Source organism: Egretta garzetta, unplaced genomic scaffold (assembly GCF_000687185.1).
Source record: "Egretta garzetta isolate BGI_Z169 unplaced genomic scaffold, ASM68718v1 scaffold532, whole genome shotgun sequence".
In the NCBI taxonomy this organism is placed as follows: Eukaryota; Metazoa; Chordata; class Aves; order Pelecaniformes; family Ardeidae; genus Egretta; species Egretta garzetta.
In genome coordinates, this window is record NW_009258799.1 from 1 (window position 1) to 2,631 (window position 2,631).

The window sequence follows — 2,631 nt, forward strand, 5'->3', positions numbered from 1 at the left end:
TTCCTGCCCAGTACTTAGTAGGGGAAATGGAGCAATGGAGCTTTTTTCTACACCGGGGAGGGTCAGTCTACCTCCCGGGAGGTCTTTTAGCTTGAGAATTAGAGAACCTTTGAAAAGGCGCCCCAGAAGCTGGAAGGCTGGCGCGCTGGCTTCCCGCAGTTTTGCTGGTGCCTGCGCATTAGCCCTGCAGCTCAGCCCCTCGCTCCAGGTGACGAGCAGCGGGGGAGCACAGGGTCACCGTGGGCTGAGCACCCCTGCATCAGCGCCCACGGTCCTGCGGTGGGAGAGGCTGCCCCAAAATGCCCTTCCCTCCGACGGTGCAGCATTCAGATGGAAAGTGAGGCAAGCAGAGGAAAACCACTTCCCTACGATCACCCAGCATGCCAGGGGTGTCGATATTCCTGTCCCATGGCCTGTATGATATAGTTTCCTCCATCTGTTCACTGTTAACGAATGTGCACCCTAATGAACAGTGCTGCTATTTCAACATATCAAGAAAAGAATTTTTAGCAGAAGAATCATCGTATTTAAAATATTCCCCTTAAACACACTACTGTTTGATTGGAATATTAAATAATATTTGGATACCTAACAGCAAAGGCTAAGAATATTTCTGGGTACGCTGCTACTAGAAGTGATTCCTGAATGTGACTAAGAATTTAGTAGAAATAAGTAACGAGGGTGGAGGAGAGGTGTGCAGAGAGGAGTTGAGGTGGGTTTTTCTAAGTGGGGTTTTTTTTTTATTTCTTAAGAGCGATTGCAAGTATATATTTATTGATAATAATTAAATTTATTTAAATTCTCCAACTCAAAACTGGTTTTTTTTGTTGCTCAGAACGTGTATATTACTACTTACCAGCTAATGACATGGTTTCTCGTCTTCATATGTTTTTCATTGCAACTTTGAGAAGCTTCTAGGTTTGATGGTAGCAGTGAAGATAGAAAGATATGGTAGGGGAAGGACTGTTTGTACAAGTCGATTGTTTCTGGTGATCATGAATACACTCTGGATTTGAGGTTAGTTGTGTTTTTTTTTTTTCTCCCAAGAGCTTGGGCTCCATTCAAGCTGTTTGGCAAAACCCCTTTCCTCATGTGGAGAGAGTATAACTTACAAAAGTGGCTGTGGAGCCTCTGCACTTAAGGGAAAGAATGCTACCTTCCGCAGGACTTTGAAACTTTCATGGTTTATGTTCAATGCCTTATTTTGAAGAATCCTTTTTTATACTGAAGGTCAAAAGTAAATACTGCTGGAAAAAGAAATTAAATGGCAAACAGCACATTTTGCAGGAGTGTCACAAGATCTCTCTTGATAAATTTATATAAAAATCAGGGTCTGTTGCCTCCCAGGTGAGACTTCCACAATTTAAATATCTCTTAAATGAAATGCAAACCGCTTTTTTAAGAAAAGCATCGGGTTGGTCTTTTCAGAGTTGTAGTGTGTCAAGTTGGAGGGCCACTGAGAATGCTGAACAGGTTTTGCAGGAGTGCGGAAACGGGGAAGGGAGAAGGGCAGGGGAGACAAAGTTGGAACAGTCCCTTTCCCTTGAAAATACTACTCGAGCCATCGCCCTGGGGCTGTTCTGGCAGGGACGGGTGGCGTGAGCTCCCTGGGCCTCGCAGCACAGGCTGTTTAGTCGGGACTGACAGGATACTCCAGACTAATTTTTGACACTTAAGACACCTGAGAGACTTTGTCACAATGGTTTCAGCGGCTGTTCCGCCTTGTAAATGGCAGGTGCCGCCCTCGGTTGTTACGCGTGCACCTTCGCTGCAGGGCAGTAAAATGCTGATTAAAGCAGTGAATTGATTTCCAGCGTAGAAGCCTTTGCAGAAGAATCAATGAAAATGCCCGGGTTGTTAGCAAGACAGACAAGACAGAAGTACTTTGAGGTGAAAGTGGTGTTTATTAAAGAGACTGATTTGGGTTTTGTGAGTGCTGTCGGGAGGGTGTGGATCGCACTAGGAACCAGTGTGCTGTGTGGGCATTTGTAATGAACTGTGAAGAGTCAGGATTTTGCTGTGGTTTTATTTTCACTTTTCTTTTGACGTATTAGGAAGTGAAATGTATTGCAGAATTACCTTGGTGCTCCTCACCTGTCCAGATTCCCCGGTGCTAGGAGCGTCCTTTCTCTGTATGAGCACCGAGATGGGAAAATACTCACTTCCCTGCTGTGAAGCTTAGAGCTTTTCAAATGGAGGAGTTCTCTGGGCATGTTTCTCCGTGCAGTTTTAGAGCATGTTGCGTTGGAAAGAGACACGCGATCTCTTCCCTGTAGGTGCTTCCCAGGCATCCAAAGAGGAGGAGAAAGCAAGCGGATCCCAGCACGAAGGGCCAGGTGGAGCTAAGGTGCCCTCAGAATCTGCTGCGGCCAAGTCGTCGAGTGCTGTGGCAGAAACGTTCAGAGTTATTCAGGGGGCGATGAGTGAAGAGTACGTGCGAACTACTCAGGGCGTCTTTCAGTTTGAACTGTCGGGTAAGACCACCGCTCGCACAACCTGCACGTGCTCGCGCTCCTAGCAAAAGGCGCTGGGCGGTTTCAAACAGAAGCACTCCCCTTTTCAAGCTGGTCCCGAGACAGACCACCTCGCGTTCTGTGCTCCGTGATGCTCCGTCGCGGGGCCGACTTCGGC

At 46.9% G+C, this 2,631-nt stretch overlaps 1 protein-coding gene across 1 annotated transcript in view; it reads left to right on the forward strand.

Annotated features, from left to right (window-relative positions):
• Window positions 1–2,276: 2,276 nt before the first annotated feature.
• LOC118451760 (hydroxysteroid dehydrogenase-like protein 2) overlaps window positions 2,277–2,631 on the forward strand; it is a gene marked incomplete at its 5' end in the record, with an annotated part of 5,892 nt that continues 5,537 nt past the window's right edge. The window contains one exon of the mRNA XM_035889355.1: window positions 2,277–2,474. Within this exon, the coding sequence (XP_035745248.1) occupies window positions 2,277–2,474 (198 nt within the window). The remainder of the gene's footprint in view (window positions 2,475–2,631) is intronic.